The following is a 19,761-nucleotide window of genomic DNA, read 5'->3' on the forward strand; positions in this document are numbered from 1 at the left end:
AGGATCTCTACAGGTTGGCCAGACAGAGGGATAGAGATGGGAAGGATGTGCAGAAGGTTAGGGTGATTAAGGATAGAGATGGAAATGTGTTGACTGGTGCCGGTAGTGTGCTAAATAGATGGAAAGAATACTTTGAGAAGTTGATGAATGAAGAAAATAACAGAGAAGGAAGAGTTGAAGAGGCAAGAGTGAAGGACCAGGAAGTGGAAATGATTACTAAGGGGAAGTCAGAAAGGCATTACAAAGGATGAAAAATGGGAAGGCAGTTGGTCCTGATGACATACCGGTAGAGGTATGGAAGCAATTTGGAGAGATGGCTGTGGAGTTTTTGACCAACTTATTCAACAGAATACTAGCGGGCGAAAAGATGCCTGAAGAATGGAGGAAAAGTGTTCTAGTTCCCATTTTTAAGAACAAAGGGGATGTTCAGAGCTGTGGGAACTATAGAGGAATAAAGTTGATGAACCACACAATGAAGTTATGGGAAAGAGTGGTGGAGGCTAGACTCAGGACAGAAATAAGTATCTGCGAGCAACAGTATGGTTTCATGCCTAGAAAGAGTACCACAGATGCATTATTTGCCTTGAGGATGCTCGTGGAAAAGTACAGAGAAGGTCAGAAGGAGCTACATTGTGTCTTTGTGGATCTAGAGAAAGCCTATGACAGAGTACCAAGAGAGGAACTGTGGTACTGCATGCGTAAGTCTGGTGTGGCAGAGAAGTATGTTAAAATAGTACAGGACATGTATGATGGCAGCAGAACAATGGTGAGGTGTGCCTTAGGTGTGACAGAGGAATTTAAGGTGGAGGTGGGACTGCATCAGGGGTCAGCTCTGAGCCCCTTCCTGTTTGCAGTGGTAATGGATAGGCTGACAGATGAGGTTAGACTGGAATCCCCTTGGACCATGATGTTCGCAGATGATATTGTCATATGCAGTGAAAGCAGGGAGCATGCAGAGGAACAATTGGAAAGATGGAGACATGCACTGGAAAGGAGAGGAATGAAGATTAGCAGAAGTAAAACAGAATATATGTGCGTGAATGAGAAAAGTAGAGGGGGAAGAGTGAGGCTACAGGGAGAAGAGATACCGAGGGTGGACGACTTCAAATACTTGGGGTCAACAATACAGAGCAATGGAGAGTGTGGTCAGGAAGTGAAGAAACGGGTCCAAGCAGGTTGGAACAGCTGGCGAAAGGTGTCTGGTGTGTTATGTGACAGAAGAGTCTCTGCTAGGATGAAGGGCAAAGTTTACAAAACAGTGGTGAGGCCGGCCATGATGTACGGATTAGAGACGGTGGCACTGAAGAAACAACAGGAAGCTGAACTGGAGGTGGCAGAAATGAAGATGTTGAGGTTCTCGCTCGGAGTGACCAGGTTGGATAGGATTAGAAATGAGCTCATTAGAGGGACACCCAAAGCTGGATGTTTTGGAGACAAGATTCGAGAGAGCAGACTTCGATGGTTTGGACATGTTCAGAGGCGAGAGAGTGAGTATATTGGTAGAAGGATGCTGAGGATGGAGCTCCCAGGCAAAAGAGCGAGAGGAAGACCAAAGAGAAGGTTTATGGATGTGGTGAGGGAAGACATGAGGGCAGTTGGGGTTAGAGAGGAAGATGCAGGAGATAGGCTAAGATGGCAAAAGATGACACGCTGTGGCGACCCCTAACGGGACAAGCCGAAAGGAAAAGAAGTCTTGTGAGCGCCACCATGCCTGCGCCCAATAAAACTGTGTGCCTTAATTACTGAAATTGCCCCCACAATCAAGACTGCGCTTTTTAATATGATGCACATTATGGTCGTGAAATAACTAAACTGTGTAAAAGTAACCTTTAGTCATGTGTGCACATCTGAGACACGTCTGGCAGGAAAGGAATTTTTGTTTTATCAGAACACTGTCGACCCAATACTCACAAATGGTTCTTTTCAAGAATTTTCAATATGTTAAAAAGGGGATGATTATTTTTTCTGATCATGTAAAAAATGTTCCCAGGTGTCTAAATAATATCTTTGACAAATTATGACAAAAAGATATTTTAAAATGTCATAAGGCTGCAGCCTAATTAAATGTGAAGAGGAATGCACTGTGGATTATTAATCCGTTGTATGTAAATTCGGGGCTACGTCATCTCGTTATTCATACAGTACCTTCGCCCTCTGCCGATCACTTTTAGTGGGAGGTCACTGGGCTGTGGACAACTGGATACCATTCCTACAGCTGCGCTTGGCTGCTTCAACTCTTCCATCTCCCCAACTACTTCTCTTTCTGCAAAAAAATATTGAAAACAGAAATCCATTAAAATTGGAAAAAAGGTAATGGTAAACTACAAAATTGCAAGGAAATGGGCAATGCATTTTCCACCACAAATTCTTTGTGAATAAAGCTATATATCTATAGCATATGTCTGGGCTACGCACACACACACACACACGCGCGCGCACACACACACACGCGCGCGCGCGCGCGCACACACACACACACACACACACACACACACACACACACACACACACACACACACACCACACACACACACACACACACACACACACACACACACACACAGCCGGGGTTATCAACTATCACCTCAGAAAGCAAATGGACATTGTATTGCTCCAAACAAAGAATTATCCATTCATCCCTCTATTTTCTGAGCCACTTATCCCCTCAAGGGTCGCGGGAGTGCTGGAGCCCATCACAGTTAACTTTGGGCAGTTGGCAGGTTACACCCTGAACTGGTTGCACGCTAATCACAGACAACAGTCAAATTCACAGTCACGCTTATGGGCAATTTATAGTCTCCGATTAATGGAGGTTTTTGGGATGTCAGAGGAAACCAGAGTGAGTGAGGAAAACCTACACAGGCACAGGGAGAACATGAAAACTCCACACAGGCGGGACTGGGATTTGAACCCCAGTCCTCTGATCTTTGAGGCCAATGCTACAAGAAAAAAAACTATGGTAAAGAAATTTTTAATTAATTGAAAATCAGAACATTTCATGTCGTGTACTGTATTTGAAACAATTTTGCGTTTCTGTTAAGTGGTATGGGTAAGTTCTCTCCCCACATTCCTTTGGTAAGGCTCAGGCCATTAAGTTACCCGGTTTGAGTCCCTAGGCTCGTGTCTGACAATTAGGCGATCAAGACCCCAACAATTAAGGGTTTGAAGCTCTGACAATTTGGAAGACATTTGAATATTGTAATAATGACAAGCCCTACCCAGTACTGTAGCAAGGACTGAAAAATGGAAAGTGAGAAGCGCAAAGGGGTTGCATTGTCGAAAAAACCTGCAATACATTATGCAATCCATGCATTTAACCGCGGAGCACCTATGGCATCCCTATTAAAAGGGTATTGCAGAGGTTTAGCGGATGTTTGCTTCGTCTTTCTTGATGTTCTGCACTGCAAATTTATTTACACCATAATGGCGTGCCACAGATCCATAACTTCTACCCTCTTTAATCACATACACATTTTTGGTGATCGTCATCTTCCTCTTGGGATCCACAGAGGAAGCTTTCGCAGTGGCACAATGCTTAGGTGATATTGTAACTACGTAATAAAAAAAGTTATGCCTAAAAAAAGTTATTGTTTGAACAAAAAAAGTTATTGCGAACACAAAACTAAGATACAGTACATATACGAAAGTAAACAGTGTGGAGGAGACTGGCGAGACGGGAAGGTAAGACATGAACAAATGAAGTTGCTGGATGAGGCTTCAATTATGCGCAGCCAAACTGCTCACGGGATGAAGCCACCCGTGATATCATTGGTCGATGCTGTGCCGTGAACCAATCACGCGCCTAGTATCAACAAGTCTTTCCGCAATATGCCGATATGGCTGCATTTTTTTCACATTTATTTTGATTTATTTAGGGGAAAAGGATGGATTTAAACCTGCTAACCACTGAAGCCGCAAAATGTGAAGCGCGAAGTGCCGAAGGAACCCTGTATTACTCAGCAGTATTCCAGTAATCAAAGGTGTTGTAATCACCCAATAAAGAAAATGATTACAAATATTTCATTAGGCGTAAAAAAAAAAAAACGAAAAAAAAAAAAAACAAAGCTTATGATTTTGACCCCGACCGACCCTAAAAATTCCTGCCAACCCTAACATTTTTTACACCACGTAAATATGTCAGGGGCATGGTTCTCCATGGCCCTGCACGCTGCTGTGAAGCACAGGGTTAAGTCAGGTGTTTGACAGCAGCCGCAGCGGGCGGTGGTGTGGCAAAGTGCCAATTCCTCATGGGCGCTGTTTACTTTCTGTATTGAGGTCTTGTTTTTAATGCCACGTTTTGCCAGATCGTTGTGTATATGCATGTGTTAAATAGCGTCAGCTTGCGTAACTGCCTCGTCCCATGTCAACATTACTGAGGCAAATCAAGTCATGTTACGTTTTCATGTTTTTTGGACCAAGCCTTCATGAATTTTGATCTCATGCACGAGAGAGCCAGAATTAACGAGACGTGACAAAAAAATGACAGCACCATGTGCACCAAGTAAAAATATTTTGAGTGTGGGGGGTTAAAAAAAAAAAAAAAAATCTACCCGCGAACCCTAGTTCGGAAATGTATGAAATCTGAACCACAACATTTTTTTTGTTTGCCTTTATGGTTTTAAATTGACTCAATCATGTCCTCAGCGGACTTACCAGATTTTTTTTCCAAGTTGGTATATTTGCTTCTATAATCTGACAGCAAATGGTGCGTTTCATTAAATTAAAAAATGAGTATTCACCAAAACCATGGTAAATTACAGCGTTCACGAACAGAAATTTATTTTCACTTTAGAGCGCCTAAAAAGCAAACAATCCAGATGTTTTTGGGATATTTTTGGTGGGGTTTTCAAAAATAAAGCTCTTTAACAGTCTTGGGAACATTAATATTTTTCTCTACAAAAGTTACAATTTTCCATATTTCTCTAGAACAGGAAATTTATACAAAAATAAAATTCCATACTTGCATAGGAGTTTATATGCAGTTTATAATGTAAGACTGAGTTGAACTCATTTTTTTCCATCAGCCACATCGTAGTAACGCCCCCCAAGGGGGACAGGGGTGGGCTATCTCTTAACTCCTATGCTCATCTAGTATTGCTACATATACGTAACAAACTGATAACTAGTTTTGTAATTGGAGTCAGTACAAAAGGCTGCAACTCATTCCTTCCTGATATGTACATCCTGGGAGTCAAAGTTTCAAGTGTAAAATGCAGTTATATACCGTAATCCTCGAGAGTGCACCTGGTTACAAGCCTCACAGAGGACATTTGTAAAGGAAATATCATTTGGTACATACATATGCTGCAGCTGTGTAAAAGCCCAGTGCCCACATTGAAACAAGATATTTACAAAAAAAGACGGTACACAGAAAGTTAACACTAGTGCTGTGCTAATGCTAACACTAACAGGGCTGGTTAAAATAAAACTTACCGGTAAATATCACTCAGACACGCCAGTAAATCAGCAGCAACACACTAGTTCAGCGTTAACGCTAGCACAGCTCTAACAGGGCCGGTAAAAGTCACTTACTCGGAACATATATTCCACCGGTGTCATTCTTACCTTTTCCGCTCACCTCCTTGCGGGCGTTAGAAAAAATGCACAAATTAGCTGCATCACCGCATAAACCGCAGGGTAGAAAGTGTGTGAAAAAAGTTGTGGCTTGTAAGCCGGAAATTACGGTACATACCTACTGGTAATGTTCCTCTTCCCCGTGAGGCCACCAAGGGTTCCAAACCCATTTGTCTGAACATTGAGACAAATACAGACCCTTGAGCACGTGGAAGGGATTCAACCTACAAAACATAGTCAAGTGTAACTTTCAAAAACAGTAAGACAAAACATGCTGAGCTCCAATTACCTCTTTTGTGGTCAGGACTTCTTCTGTAATATCTTTCCGAATCTCCCTGCTAGCCAGGACTGTGCCTCTTGACATACCAAGCTTTGGTCCTGTCGTGGAAAACAGCCCCACTCTTGCTCGACCAAGACCTCGAGCTCGTCCAGCTAAAGGCTCGCAAATCGTTACCCCGGGTACTTGTCCTTCTGTGATATTAGCAGGAGTGGAAAAACCTCTGGCTAGTCCTATATCACGTCCTCGACTGCGTCCCCACCAGGGAACGTCAGGCATATTACTGATGTCAGGTGGCCTGCTTGGATCCATTTTGTCCCCTCAAAATAGTACGAGTCAACTGCAAAGATGAAAAATTCCCATTAAGAAATTAATGTTGTACGGGGTTTGTACATTGTTTTAGAGTGTGAAAGTGTGAAATGGCTCACAAAATCAACGTTTAAGTTCGTATCTCGATTTTGTAGTGACTGTTTTCAATTTGGTTAAATATCCCTTGACTCTCAGGTAGGGGTTGGGGATTGAGAGTTGAGAAAACGGTTGGGGATTGAGAATTGAGAACAGGATTAACGTTCTGGTTCAGGCATGAGGATATCGGCAAGTATGGTAACCCATCTTTCGGTTCCATTGATTTTTGTCCTGGGAAACGATTTTTCGGTTCCCATTGATAATGCTCATGGGAACCGTTTTTTACATGTACTTCAGAATAAAGCTTTAGCAGGCATGAGCATTTTGACTTTTACGCTTAGCAACCGACATGTTTGACTAGCGTTTGAGTGACCCGGATATGAATAACTCGACCTTGCGCATGCGTAACGCAGAAGCAGAAACCGGTGCTGGTTGTAAACCACACTGACAAAGCTGGGCGTTTTAATCATTAAAAATAAAGGGGTTCATGTAGGTTCGTTTTATACAGATTGTTGTATTTCATTGAGAACTTGTTTTACATTCCACACATGGGCGAATTTTATTAAAAGTAAGCCCTGAGATCTGGGAAACGGACTTTCGGTTCCGTGTTTTCTCAGGCTGGGTAACGACACGGTAACGGAACGATCGTTTCCGTGAAATGCTCATGCCTGCATTTGGCTCCTCTCAATGTGGAGGAGCAGCGGCATGACACTGAGCCCCTCCCGGATGACCGAGTTTCTCACCCTCTCTCTAAGAGAGAGCTCAGACACCCTGCGGAGGAAACTCATTTCGGCCGCTTGTATCCAGGATCTTGTTCTTTCGGTCATGACCCAAAGCTCATGCCCATAGGTGAGGGTAGGAATGTAGATCGACTGGTGAACTGAGAGCTTTGCCTTTCGACATAGCTCCCTCTTTACCATAACGGACCGATACAAAGTCTGCATCACTGCAGATGCTGCACCGATCAGTCTGTCGATCTCCCGCTCCATACTTCCCTCGCTTGTGAACAAGACCCAAAAATACTTGAACTCTTCCACTTGGAGCAAGAACTCATCCCCAACCTGGAGAGGGCAAATCACCCTTTTCCGACTGAGGACCATGGTCACAGATTTGGAGGTGCTGATTCTCATCATAGCCGCTTCACACTCAGCTGTGAACCGCTCCAGTGAGAGTTGGAGATTAGGGCTTGATGAAGCCAACAGAACCACATCTGCAAAGAACAGAGAAGGGGGACCACAACCCCAGTCTGCCAATCTAGAGGTACTCCCCGATGTTTACGCGATGTTGCAGAGGCGTGTCAACCAGGACAGCCCACAACATCCAGAGCCTTTAGGAACTCCAGGTGAATCTCATCCACCCCCGGGCCCATGCCACTAAGGAGCTTTTTAACGACCTTGGTGACCTCTCTCAGAGAACCCAGACTAATGGTGGATTTGAGGAGGTCTTTGAAGTATTCCCCCCACCGATTCACAACATCTCAAGTTGAGGTCCGCAATGCCCCATCCCCACTATACAGTGTTGACGCTGCAGTGCTTTCCCTTCTGAGACGCTAGACGGTGGACCAGAATTTCTTAAGCAGTCTTTTCGACCTCCTCCCACACCCAGGTTTTTGCCACCGAAGCTGCATTCTGCTTGGCCAGCCAGTACCTATCAGCTGCCCCGGGGATTCCCACAGGCCAAAAATGCCCGATAGGACTCTTTCTTCGGCTTGACAGCATCCCTCACTCTTGATCTCCACCAAAGTGTTCGGGGGTTTCCGCCTCCCCTGGATCGTGAGCACAGTTCTTTCGGAGGTAAGAGGTGAAATACCTTCTGACAGGGGAAACTGCCAGCAGTTCCCAACAGACCCTCACAATACGTTTGGGCCTGCCACGTCGGACTGGCCTCTTACCCCATCATCGGCGCCAACTCACCGCCGGCTGGTGATCAGTTGACAGGTCCGCCCCTCTTTTCACCCCAGTGTCCAAGACATGTGGTCGGAAGTCCAGAAACAGAACAGCATTCTGGTTGTGATTGGGGGGCGTGGGTGTTTCTTTCCAATCAAGCCCTTCCAGGTCTCACTGTCATTGCCCACATGGGTACTCTGAACTGCTGTTTAGTTGCATAGACACAAACAACAGCCAGGACCAGTAACCCTACCTGAAGGCAGAGGGAGGCTACCCTCTCATCCACCAGGGTAAACCCCAATATACAGGCCCCGGCCTGGGGGGCAATGAATATACCCACACCCGCTTGGCGCCTTTCACTGTGGGCAACTCCAGGGTGGAACAGAGTCCAACCCCTCTCAAGAAGAGTGGTTCCAGACCCCAAGCAGTGTGTAGAGGCGAGTCAGACTATATCTAGTCGGAACTTCGAGACCTCACGCACCAAGTCGGGCTCCTTCCCTGCCGAAGAGGTGACATTCCATGTCTCTAGAGCTAGTTTCTGTAGCCGGGGATCAGATCGCCAAGGTTCCCGCCTTTTGCCACCGCCCAGCTCACATCATACCCGACCCCTATGGCCCCTCTCACAAGAGCCACTTCTACCATGGACCCATACATATAAAAACCTTGTGTTACTGGGCAGATTTTGTCTTCTTCTTTGGCTATCCTGCCAGAAGACACACGTCTCGTGTGCAGCAGATACCTAAATAAGACCCGGACTTCTGTACTGCACGTTCCTTTGTAATAAATCCATTTAGCATTTTCAAAACATTACAGGTATAGACCATGTTTATTCCTTGACAGGCCAGATCATCTAACTTTTTTTCAGATAAAGTTTGTCAGATCCAGAATTTTTACTGATGAAAATTTTTAAATACTGTTTTATATCATGTTCTACTAATAGTTGAAATTGGAAATTATCATTTCTGAGTTTGAATTTTTTTTTCCATTTTAGTTAAGGTCTTGAGATTCTATCCCTAATCACACCCGCAACTTTATCACCGGGCATGACTGGTGGACCCCACCTGTAAATTTACATCAGTGAGCATGACTGACCACATGTGTATATTTTTCAAATGTGAGTGACTGGTAAAGCATAATAAAAAATTATGATCATTTAACTTTAGCGTTGAGTGCATGGGGAGCAAAAAAGCACAACTGAATTCCACTAAAGTTAAAGTGTATGGTGTATGTCTAATTTCTATTTCAAGTTATCTTATCTAGATGAAAACATATGTTCAACTAGTCACTCACATTTGACGAGCGCGTCCGCGCGGCTCTGTGCTCGCAAATCTGGACAGGCAGATCATCGCGCTGTACAATGAACAAATAAGACCGAAAACTTCATATATGCATTCAGGATATTGAAGCCTTTACTATTTATCAGTTTATGACCAACTAAACCAAACAAGAACTTCACAAATGCTTACCAGTCTTGTTTCCAACACGAGGCATACCCTGCTCCCTGCGTGCTGGGCACCTTCTTCATGACCAGCTATTTCGTCAGCATTCGAACGCGTGTGCTGTCTAATTGGCTGAAATTGATAACCTTTATTTAACGCCTTTATAAAGCTTGTATTCATCACCGTCTTCGTGGGACCCTTCAGAATAGTGGTCATTGCCCCAAATATCGGAAAATTCATAGTTGTTCTTACAATGTATTCCAATGCTCGCCATTGTTGTCACCCGGTCTGACGTCACGTTCCTTCTCGGGTTTTTCCGCTTCGTTTGAGTCTTTTTTTGGTGAATCCAGCAATGTATGATAATTTCTTTGCCAATAGTCTTAAAAATAAAAATGTTTCCTTCATAACTGATTTCAGATTCGAATTCTGCATTAAAAAAACTGTATAATATTAGCAAAAAGGTGCATTGAAGACATTCCATACCCTTTAATAAATTATTAACATTAACTTTCAATGTTTCGTGAAGTACCAATCTAAGGGTGTTTGCCTTTCACTGATTTGAACAATCATGCGGAAATGTGCAAGGCAAACGTCATCGAAGTGAACAATTGTCTGAATAGGACCCAGATGCAGATGCAAGCATGGATTTTTATTGCCAGGCAGAGCTCATACACGGGAAAGCAGTCCAACAGGGTGACGGTACAAAACTCACAAGGCAAAAGGCTTGGTCCAAAAAACATGAAGCAATGTCAAAAATCGGACACAGCAAAAGAAGAAAGAAGAAAAAAGAAGAAGAAAACATAACTACTACTACTACTAGTACTACTTCATATAGCTCAGTAACGCTATGTTTAATTTACGCTAGCTGACGCTTGTGAACACATGCATATACACACAAATATCTCGCAACAAGTGAAATGAAAAACAAGGCTTAAAGGTCAAGTGTCATCCCTATAAACACTCTAAAATAGATATTGTAATGAAAAATACATAACAATATTCACTTCAATATCTATATGAAAAAATACATGTGAGCGCGCGTCATCCATGCACAAAGTTGCAGAAGTCTCATTCTACGAAATCCAAGTGGTCACCATATTGGCTGCTTCCTCTGTCCATGACGTCACCCGGACATTCGCTAATGAAAAAACGTGGTGGACCATAACTATGGGAGACGAACACGCCCCTTCTGATACGGAAGCTCTTTTCGAAAAGGAGAACACCACACAACCGAGTGAAGTTACCGGGACAATATTGCACTATTGTTTCGAGCCATATTCAGATGGGATCATGGACAAACCGCCTCCCGTCCGATCGACTTCGGTGGTGGAGATGAGCCATCGCGGCTCATCGCAGCCGGCCAGTGTGGCTCATTTTCAGCGCCGACGTGGCTTATCACGGAGCCGAGCCATGCTGCTTCAGGGGGCAGGGTTCATACTCAGTCTGACCAAAAATATTTAAGGGCTGACACGAAAAATTTAGGGCCATCGTGGGAAATCAAGAGTAATGAAAAAAAGACTCACCCAATGGTGCCATCAACCATTCTTGGTTCATCAAATGTTCCAGTACCTCAGTACCTGTGACAATGATCACCTGTCGCCCCTTGTGGTAGTTCTCATTGATATAACCATTGTCAATGTCTTCACATAACAGTCTACAGAAAAACAGATTCTAACTACAATTGCAACTATATACACAAATGTCTTCTACTGATGTCTGTCTCAGCACCCCTACGAGTCGAGCTCCTTGAGCCTACCCAGTGCCTCCTCTATTTGTTGCTGCAGAGGTGCCAAAGTGGCTCTCTTGTCCTTTGCTCTGCCTCTAAGTGCATTGGCCTCGGTGATAAACCTCAGATCCCTCTTTTCTTCTGCCTCCTCACACAGCCTGTCAGCCTTCTCAATAAGCGTAGATATGCCAGTCTCTTTTCTGGCTTTTTTGGCTTTGAGGCCGTAGAGATGAAAAGTGGGCAGCGATGCCAAATGTAGCCAGGTACGAAGTCTTTCTTTCCCCACAGTGGTAGTTTTTAGCAATGTCACTGTCTGGGAACATGACTGGAAACATTTTTGAATTATTTTCACAAGATTTGTAACTGTATTGGCTGCAGATCACTTTTAAAGTCCACACGAGCTCTGCCTTTAACGAGTCCATCTTCGTGTATTGAACTACGTTCATAAAGCCTGACTTCTGGCTGGTTGATGTCGATGACTGGACAACTGTAGGTGCGCATGCACTGCCAGTACCACTGCCTGAAGTTGATTTTAGAAACAGATTCATACCAACAGAAGACGAGAGAGTCTTCGCCAAATCAGCGTGTCTCCTGTTTTTCCGGTGCGACTCCAGCGCTTTGATGCCCATCTTTTCAAGCTGGAAACTCTGCTTGCACAGATGGGAGTAAAACATGTGCCGATCTTTTGGATCTCGACGTATCCAGCTCCCAAACTCCTTACTTTCAACCCAAGCATATTGAAAAATGCACTTCCCCATGAAAAAAGTTGGATTGATGAAAGAAATACGCTACGTCGTAACGAAGACAAAGTGAAGTGCCTATTCACGGAAACAAACAATGGAATATCGACAAGATGGCGACTAGTTGTCAACACGGTGACTTCCGTTGACAATTTCCGGCTGTTTTGGACGCCAGATGGATCGCTATTTTTTAAAAAATAAAAGATAATATATATATTTTTTTAAGAAGAATTTTGGCGGTAGAGGTCCTCCCTTTGATTTTTTTTTAATTTAAGGCCTTTTTAGGGGCTTGAACGGTTTTTGCGGATTTTTAAGGACTTTTAGGAGCCCCTAAATGCACCTTTGAAAATTTTTTTTTTTTTGGGACTTTTAGGGTCGCGTGCGAACCCTCGGGGGTTGTTCATAGCCGCCGCAGTACGCGATGAAAACACTGTCGAGCCGGGCCGCTTTACTGCGCGCACGCGGCTGAGTGAGGCATTCTTGGCTGGGTTCTTCAGATTCACCGTCGTCCGCGCAGCAGTCCGACACGCACATCGACATATTTCGTACGCGGATCTTTTGTTATGTTATGAGAGACCGATTACGTGGTCCGCCCTAAACTATTATTTTTTTTAGTAGCTCTACACACATCTGCCTGTCTTTCAGAACCCACGTAGCTCTCGTCCTCTGTACCCATGCAATCCATTTTTCACAACGCAAACTTATGACGGGTAAATCCATTCTCCTGAGTGTTCAAGCAATGTCCAGCAATGCAATGAGCCAGGATTTAGGCTAACACGAAGGAACAACGAGCTACCTTCCCGGAGGTAAAACTAATGGAAATAAACGAGTCCACTTGAGGGCGGGTCTGTCTTTGACATCACTTCCTGCTCCTTCTCGAAAACAAATCCTTTGAGAGGATTTTTATGGCAGAAGTTACAAAAAGCTGTGTACGTCAAAAACATGTTTTGTGGTGAAAAAATGCATGGGTCCATGTCGACTGCCGTTTTTTCATTCATAACATACTAAAAATCATGCATTTCATGACAGTGGCACTTTAAATGTCCAATGTAATCACGGTGCAACGAGGTGCAACAGTGTGCACGAGGAAGTGGCACACGCCCACGCCCGCCACTGTCAAACACTGGACTTAACTGCTTTCGCAGCAAAAGTGGCGTGAGGGGTGCGCTAGCTTGCTGTGTAAAATTACTATTACGTGGTGTAAAAATGTTACGGTCAGTGGGAATTTTTAGGTTTGGTCAGGAAATCGGAAACAAGCTTTTTTAAAAAGAATTTTTACGGCTTATTTAAACATTCATTTTGAACACTAAACAGGTCCATAGTTTATTAAAAAGTAGTGCAATAAAAATAAATCTATTTTTCCCTCATGCCTGAATCATAATACAGGACAATTTTTGTCTTTTGCAATTGCAGTATGTCACATTACTACAATCAAATCTTGCCGTATCTCAGGCAGACCGTGGCAAAACTTCACAACATCTATTCCGATACCACCGTATTCTGTCTTTTACGATTACTCGGCTTTATCGTGTCAAATCAGTGTGTGAGAGGTGGAATCAGCGAACACGGGAGTGGATACACTCATTACCATGTTGACGACAGAAGTGCATCATACCAGTGCATTGTGTTGGGGGGAAAAAAAGAACAAAATAAGGAAAAAGCTGTATGCGGTATTACCTGGTGCTTAAGAGAGGACGGTGATTCAAGGGTTGCTTGAGGTACGTTCACCTACTTTTAAAACAATACAGCTCCTAAGAACGCAAAAAACCCAAGTCGAGCAACCTAGTGCTCATACTAACAGTTGTAAATAACATTCTGCCAATTTGTTGAATCACACTAAAGCTGTGGTAAACATTGGTTTGTACGCGTTAAGAAATGCTGATAACGGCAACCAATTATGTTGACAACAGCAAATAGGGGAGGCGATGCATCCGTCACAATCCTAGTGGTCGACGTCAAGCTGTACTGTTGGAGAGTTGGCGGTGGTGCTACATGACATGGAAGATATCCCATCAATAAAAAAAAAATAAATAAATAAAAACTTGTGTTGTTTTCATTTTAGCATCTGTAGGTCAAATCATTGGTTGAGGATTATCCATCCATTTTCTTCACCGCTTATCCTCACGAGAGTCGCGGGGAGTGCTGGAGCTTATCAAAGCTGTCAACGGGCAGGAGGCGGGGTACACCCTGAAATGGTTGCCAGCCAATCGCAGGGCACATGGAGACAGAAAACAGCCGCACTCACAATCACACCTAGGGGCAATTTAGAGTTTCCAATGATGATGATGTAGGAGGAAACCGGAGTGCCCAGAAGAAACCTACGCAGGCACGGGGAGAAGATGCAAACTCCACACAGGGGGGTCCGGGATTGAACCCGGGACCTCAGAACTCTGAAGCTAACGCTTTTACCAGATGATCCACCGTGCCGTGGTTGAGGATTATGTCACAAAAAGAAATTTAGTTAAAAATGTGTCGGGCCGATCTAGGAAATCAGCTGCAATACCTAATCGCGCCATCAGGGCTAAAATCCTGTTGTCTGATCCAGGCTTACCATGAGGAATAACCATGATTCATAATCATGATTACAATATTGATGAAATTTTTTTTTCAATTATTTTGGCCATAATCATGGAGCTCGACGACATAGCCAAATTGGCTAAAAAGTTTGATGACAAAGTTTCAACCTAACTTCACACTGCCACAAACTCATACTGTAAACTAACATTCTTCATTAAAATCATTTTCAAAAACTTCCCATCAATATAGTAAGTTGGAATTTTATATACACGGTACTACATGTTATGAAAACTACTTTATTACAAATCAAGTTTTGTGATAAACAATTGTCCAAACGCAGCTTGTCATTTTTAATGAAAATACAATAATTAAAGAAAAAAAACTCCATAGGTGTTTGTTTGCCTTTAAAAAACTGTTCTCAAAAATCATGATTGTTTTTCATATGTGAATGGTTGTTCATCTGGAAGTTTATAAATTTTTTTTAACGAAAATGAAAATAAGCGTTTTTGAAAAAAAAAAAAAAAAACAACTAAAGTGCTTTAAAAACTAATACAACTATCTGAACTTTAAACAGAAAAGCCAAAACGAAATAAAAACTAACTTTTATGAATATTCCCAAACTATTATAACCCTGATGAAGACCACAAAAAATAATCTAAATTAAAAATGTTAAAGCAAGGCGGTAAAAGGGATTTCCTGACAATATATATAATTTGAGAAGCACATCGATTACATTACACGAAACAACAAGAAAACGAGATTGATGGGTGAATTCCACGTGCCCCAAATTAGGCAGAAAAAATGGTAAGTAAATGAAAGCAGCTTTTTCTAGCGTTAGTAACAAACCTTGAACGTGCGTCCAATGTTAATGGCGCCTCATTTCGTCTTAGCCTTTGAGCCTCTATAACCCTCAATTTACAGTAAAAACAAAAGAAAAAGCTACAAGAATTCCCCAATTCCTTCCGTACGTTTCGATTTTATTAAGCGCGTAGACGCAGTCTTCGACAAATTCGTTGTCAAATAATTACCACAGCTGGGCTATGACATTATTAGCATTAGCTAAAACGAAAACGTTAAGACAGGTGGCTGCTGCTATTAACCGTGACCCGATGCTCCGAACTAACTACTAAGCAAAATTCTGTGTCCATTGGTAAAATAAAACAGTCCCGAAAATGTATAAAGAGGTAAATAAACTTACATTAAGTAGGCAGCAAACGTTTGGAGGTTGTCGAAACAAACGTCACAGTTCACCAGGCCAAGCAGACTGATCTACTTTACCTACCTGAAGTAATCCCCCCCCCCAAAAAAAAAAAAAAAAAAATCAGACGGCTTATGTCATTGGTTGACGCTACTTGCTAGTCGTTTATTGTCGATACAAATCACTTCAAACTTTATACAGTGTTTGGCGCTCCTTACCGGTCAAATTTTCCTCCACTCACAGTAGACCTCCTTTGTAAAGTTACCCGATGAGAATTGTTAGCAGTTACTTCCGTCCAAAACCTAGCAAATGAATAACGAGGTTATTTATCGTAATCAGATCTCACCCAAAGCGGTACTCATGCGAAAAGGTGCTTCAAATGGTAATGAAGCCCTCATTCCAAAATAATTGATGTAAATTTAGCGATCATGTAACCCATCAGGACTCTTCTCCAACATTTTTAATGTCCCTGAAAATATTAGGTCTATGCTTAGTGTTTTATTTTCGATTCCATTTTTACACACACACACACACACACACACACACACACACACCACACACACACACACACACCACACACACACACACACACACACACACACACACACGCACACACACACACACACACACACACACTTGTTTTATTAATGGTTCTTTCAAAATCCAAACATCAATCACACTGACACTACTTTCAGTGCTAAAATTTTGTGAAATTACCTGACATTGTTGTTTTTGTTGCTGTCGTTGCACATAATTGTATCACTATCTATTGAAGTATTAAAAACATATTTTACAAATTACCGAGGATATGTTGCCATCTACTGTTATTTAGAAGTAACTACAACATCAATCCAAATTGAAAAACAAACAAAGCAAACATGGCGCGTTTAGTACATTTTCATGATCTACAATGTTGTACAGTATATTCAAAAAATCTAAGAACTTTGATAAATGTAATGAAACACACACACACGCGCATACACACAAAGTATTTTTATTCTAAATGAAGGTTCTAATGACAATACTATTCTCAACATCAGTCAACACCAATACTTAAGAATTAAATTAAAAAATAAAATTAAATAAGAAGGTGGCACTGTTGTGGAGCTGTAGATTGTTGACCAGTTCTGAGGTTCAATTTTACGTCCCGCTTGTGCGGAATTTGTATGTTCTCCCCATGTGTCGGTGGGTTTTCTCTGGGCACTCCGGGTTCCCAACACATCCCCAAAACATGCATTCATTGGAGACTCAAAATTGCCCCTAGGTGTGATCGTGAGTGCGACTATTGTCTGTCTCCATGTGCCCTGTGATTGGCTGGCAACCAGTTCAGGGTGTTGTGCCCGTTGGAAGCTGGGATAGTGACCCTTGTGAGTATAAGCGGCTGAGAAAATGGATGGATGCTTTAAGACATTTACTTTGAAATTTATATATATCTATATCTATAATCTATATATAAGCTATATTTAGATGAGAGAGATTTCAAACCATTAAAGTTTATTTCATTCACTTATTGTCAAATCACCCTGATCCTGATCCTGCAACAAACAGATTGACTGTCAGTATGATAACTCAGCCACAGAGGATGAATAAACAATTGGTCAAATGAAAGTCGCCTTCAATCAAAACTTACAACAATACAATACAATAAAACACAATGCAAAACAATGCAATATTAATACAACAGAACTTTATTCTCTCTGCTTGTGGTACATTGAAAATCAGTTTGGCATCCCACAATTTTCAGCTCTGGGGTAAAAAATATAATTGACCAACAGCTGTTTTTAGAATCAATAAGATTACTTCAAACAAAAGTCCTGTAAATTGTGTCGTCGTCTCATATAATACCTCTTTTTTCAATTGTATCTCTATATTCTGCTTATTTGCAGCCTTTCAATTATGAAACAGAAAGAAACACAGCAAAAGACCTTGACATGCAGAATTGTTGCTTTGTGTAGTGTGAATTAGCCTCGGTCTGGAAGTCTGACCCATCTTCCATGACATATACAGACGATTAATAACTTTAGTGTAAATTGATCAAATGTTCATGACAGCAGGGGTCCTGGGAAAAAAATGGTATTTATCTGATGGGACAGTGTTTACAAACACACCCGTCGGAGAGCACAGTAGATATTTAGGAGTCCCCATCTGAGACTGTTGTGGCCTGCGTATTCGGGTGAGGAACAGAGATGACAGGCAGGATGGTAGGCCATGCCACAACTACTTCTCCCTAGATAATAATAACATTGTAACTAGCCAAATGGCCACATACACTTGTCCATTCTTTTTCAAAAGGATACATACAGCACATACTATTTGCACTTTCAGTTGAGACATACTGTGACAACAGAAAGACATCTGCATATTGTGAAAAATCAGACGAAGCTCAGGACAGAACAGATTAGAGTTCAGCATGGAAATCCTTACCTTTGACTTGATAATTTTTCACTTATCTGTTATGATGCTAACTTAGGTGATTTCTACACTGTGTCTTTTGCTAAATTATTTTCACTTTAATAAGGCTAAAGTGCGAAAGGCTTTTTGTGAACAAACAGGGCACTGTTACTTATATGTCACTACTCACTTTTCATTAAAGCACATAGCCATACAAACATACAGTACAGTGGAATTTTGTATACACACACTACACGACCTTCTACCAACTACTTCGCAATCTTCGCTCCTCCAACCACTTTGACGTTACAACCCATGCATATGTACCGGACTGCTAAAATAACCCTACTACACAAATGAAAAAAAAAAAAGCTCAAGGTATCTGTTACATTTATCACCTGACTTGCTGGAATAATTGCACAAATAACGGACAACAAGTCGTCTTTCTTCTAATCAGGAGGACGTGAGAGATAGGCCAGTTACAGTCTCCAAACACATTCTGAACCAGCCTCTCAAGTACTCTTTTTATTAGAAAACACACAAGGTCAAATGGAGGGGTGAGCAGATGAAATGAACAAAGGTACAGTTCTTGGTGATGAGGTGGCACATTCTTTGGTTATGATGGGGTTGTCCTTGGCCAATTCTAGGAAGATACTGTTGCATCTGTGTGTAGGAGCTCGTCCTGTGAACAAGACTCTTCAAAGCAAGGATGATACTTTGGCTTTGTTGCAAGTACATAAAAAATATATTAATGATAACTCCATAACTCTAGTGTCCAAATGTAATAGAATAGTATAGTAGTAGCACTTCTTTAGTCCATTTTATCCCCTTGAATTTAGTTCTTCTCTTTTTTTGTGAGAGAGAAGGACAAAAGAGTACATATAGAAAAGCACACGTAGAGGTACATCTTAATAAACTAGAATAATGTCCAAAGCTTAAAATTGAAATAGTGAAAGATTGTTATAGAGGGTGGCATGTTGCCTCAGCTGGAAACCGCCTTACAGTTCTGTGGACCCAGTTTCAATCCCGGCCCCACCTGTATGGAGTATGCAAACCCACAATTCACTATCTCAAGAAATTAAAACACTACATAACAATCAGGAAACAGTGAACGTGGTGGAACGTAGAAAATCAGAACATTTAAAGACAATGTAATGCATGAGTGCTGAAATAAATAGACGTTTCTACTTAATTCATTGTGATATACCTGTAACATCAGCTCAATAATTACACTTTACAAAGCAAATCAAACAAGCAAAATAAGATAGCAATATTCAACCAACATAGTACTTTCAGGTTATGATATCAATTTGAAACTCATAATTACACCACTTCTGATAGCAGACACTTCGCCACAAGGCACCAATCAAACCCCTCAAACAACATACAAATGACTATAAAATTACTGACCAATTTTTTAGCAACTTGAACGATAAAGATTGACATATTTTCTTGAACAACCAATGACTTTGTAGCCAATTCTAGAGTCTTCCTGCAGACAGTTTATAAAAAAAAAACAGTGAGCATGATACCTGGCACGAGGAGACAGATCTGGGATGCCTGTGCAGATTTAATTTTAGCGGGCACGTCATGCTCCGACTTACCCTG

General features: G+C 42.0%; 1 protein-coding gene across 7 annotated transcripts in view; it reads right to left on the reverse strand.

The window, feature by feature from the left end:
- The window catches only part of piwil2 (piwi-like RNA-mediated gene silencing 2), a 118,327-nt gene extending 102,193 nt beyond the window's left edge, over positions 1–16,134 (reverse strand). For 4 of the 7 annotated variants that reach the window (XR_009794700.1, XR_009794699.1, XM_061817785.1 and 1 more), the window contains exons 1-5: positions 15,981–16,134; positions 15,763–15,846; positions 5,864–6,191; positions 5,693–5,798; positions 2,146–2,263 (exon numbers count right to left, since the gene is read on the reverse strand). Coding sequence is in view for 5 of the 7 variants with exons in the window: in XM_061817785.1 (XP_061673769.1) it covers positions 2,146–2,263; positions 5,693–5,798; positions 5,864–6,163 (524 nt within the window). In the remaining 2 variants the exon portion in view is untranslated. Of the gene's footprint in view, positions 1–2,145; positions 2,264–5,692; positions 5,799–5,863; positions 6,192–9,432; positions 9,493–9,608; positions 9,714–15,410; positions 15,563–15,762; positions 15,847–15,980 lie in introns of those variants that run through there. The other 3 variants (XM_061817782.1, XM_061817783.1, XM_061817784.1) reach the window with 3 other exon arrangements.
- Between the last annotated feature and the right edge of the window lie 3,627 nt (positions 16,135–19,761).

The sequence above is a fragment of the Syngnathoides biaculeatus genome, chromosome 4 (genome assembly GCF_019802595.1).
Source record: "Syngnathoides biaculeatus isolate LvHL_M chromosome 4, ASM1980259v1, whole genome shotgun sequence".
Taxonomy (NCBI): domain Eukaryota; kingdom Metazoa; phylum Chordata; class Actinopteri; order Syngnathiformes; family Syngnathidae; genus Syngnathoides; species Syngnathoides biaculeatus.